The sequence below is a fragment of the Citrus sinensis genome, chromosome 8 (assembly GCF_022201045.2).
Source record: "Citrus sinensis cultivar Valencia sweet orange chromosome 8, DVS_A1.0, whole genome shotgun sequence".
In the NCBI taxonomy this organism is placed as follows: Eukaryota; Viridiplantae; Streptophyta; class Magnoliopsida; order Sapindales; family Rutaceae; genus Citrus; species Citrus sinensis.
Genome location: NC_068563.1, coordinates 20,936,923 through 20,938,438, shown reverse-complemented (window position 1 = coordinate 20,938,438; position 1,516 = coordinate 20,936,923). Strand labels below are relative to the sequence as shown.

The 1,516-nt window shown below is 36.6% G+C and overlaps 1 protein-coding gene across 1 annotated transcript; it reads right to left on the bottom strand.

Annotated features, from left to right (window-relative positions):
- Positions 1-451: 451 nt before the first annotated feature.
- Positions 452-1,018, bottom strand: LOC127899390 (uncharacterized). Its single transcript, XM_052432759.1, has one exon. The coding sequence runs from the start codon at positions 1,016-1,018 to the stop codon at positions 452-454; it is 567 nt and encodes a 188-aa protein (XP_052288719.1).
- Positions 1,019-1,516: the final 498 nt, after the last annotated feature.

The window sequence follows — 1,516 nt, the reverse complement described above, 5'->3', positions numbered from 1 at the left end:
CTTTAAGTGCTATAGTGGTGTGTATAGGCTGCATGAATGAGTATGATGAAGCTCTATATGACGGAAAAGCATTTCCAGTATGAAAGATGTGCAAACCTTGACCATTTCCAATAATAAGTTGATCCGTACCTTTATATTCCTCCATGTGATGTAGATTATCTATGTTGTTGATCAAATGATGAGTTGCTCCACTATCCAAGTACCAGTCATCATCAGCAGTTCCTTCACAATTGGCTACAAATGCTGCTGCAGGAGTATAAGAATCAACTCTAGGGTAACAGTTAGCAGTAGAGAAAGGATAAAACTTTGGTGACATGTAACTGAGATTATCATAGTCTTCATAGCCTTGATGAGAAGTAAAGCCATCAAAATTACTGAAATAAGCTGCTCTTGGTCCTTTACCCTTTCCAAATCCCCTTGGTATAGGCATATAATCTTCAACAAACCTATGCTAGCAAATATCAGCAGTGTGACCAGTCTTAAAGCATATCTGACATGTTATTTCTTCTATATTTCCATAACTTCCTTGTGCTCCATTTGAACCATTAAATCCACCTCCAACAGCTTGTGATGGATTCCTAGGTGCTTGAAAAAAATTGAAAGCATTAGTTTGTCCAGTAAATCCACGTCTACCATATCCACCTCTGCAACTTCCAGAATGTAATCTCTGAGGATGAATGTTGCCTCTACCAAAGAAATGATTTCTACCACCAAATTTTTCAAAACCACAACCAATATATCCTCCTCTTCTAAAGTTGCCTCTAGATTGAGCATAAAACACCTTGGGATAGTATGCATAATTTGCATTAAGCATACATTTATCATCATGTTCTTGCTCTAGCGTAGTTTCATGTGTAAGTAACAATGCATATGCATCATCATACTCCATTTTAGATCTAGTTACGAAGGTAGCAATATCACGAAAGTCTGGTCCTAGTCCATTCAGTATGGTTAACATGAGATCCTTTTCTGTTATAGGACTTCTAGCACTAGCAAGTTTGTCAGCTATAGATTTCATTTTGATGCAGTAATCTTCAACATTTAATGATTCCTTTTTAAGAGTATTCAATTTATATCTAAGTTGAAGAACCCTAGCTTCAGACTGGACACCAAATTTCCTTTCTAGAGTTCTCCAAACACCAAAAGAACTGGTACAATTTATAACAAGACTTAGAGTACCTTCATTTATTAATGATAACAAACATCCAAGTAGAGTTTGATCCAGTGATCTCCAATTCTGATCTTCTGGATTATCAATCCTCTGAGTAGATCCATTAGCTTCAGTAAGAAGGAGATATTTCTCAGGTGCTGGTTTGTCTCATGTGATGAAGTCCTCCAGTCGATTACCTCTAATTGAAGCTAGAACTTGTGAACGCCATAGCAGATAATTTGAGCGATCTAATTTGATTGGATTCGTGAAAGAAAAATTGATTTGAGTGTATTGATTTGCATTAGTTGTTTGCTGATTACTAGAGCTTGCTCTGGTTGGCTCTGATACCATGTTGAAATGTTAAAA

Bases quoted from the DNA above. Each gene is read 5' to 3' on its own strand.
- LOC127899390 (XM_052432759.1), bottom strand. From the start codon at position 1,018: ATGAAATCTATAGCTGACAAACTTGCTAGTGCTAGAAGTCCTATAACA.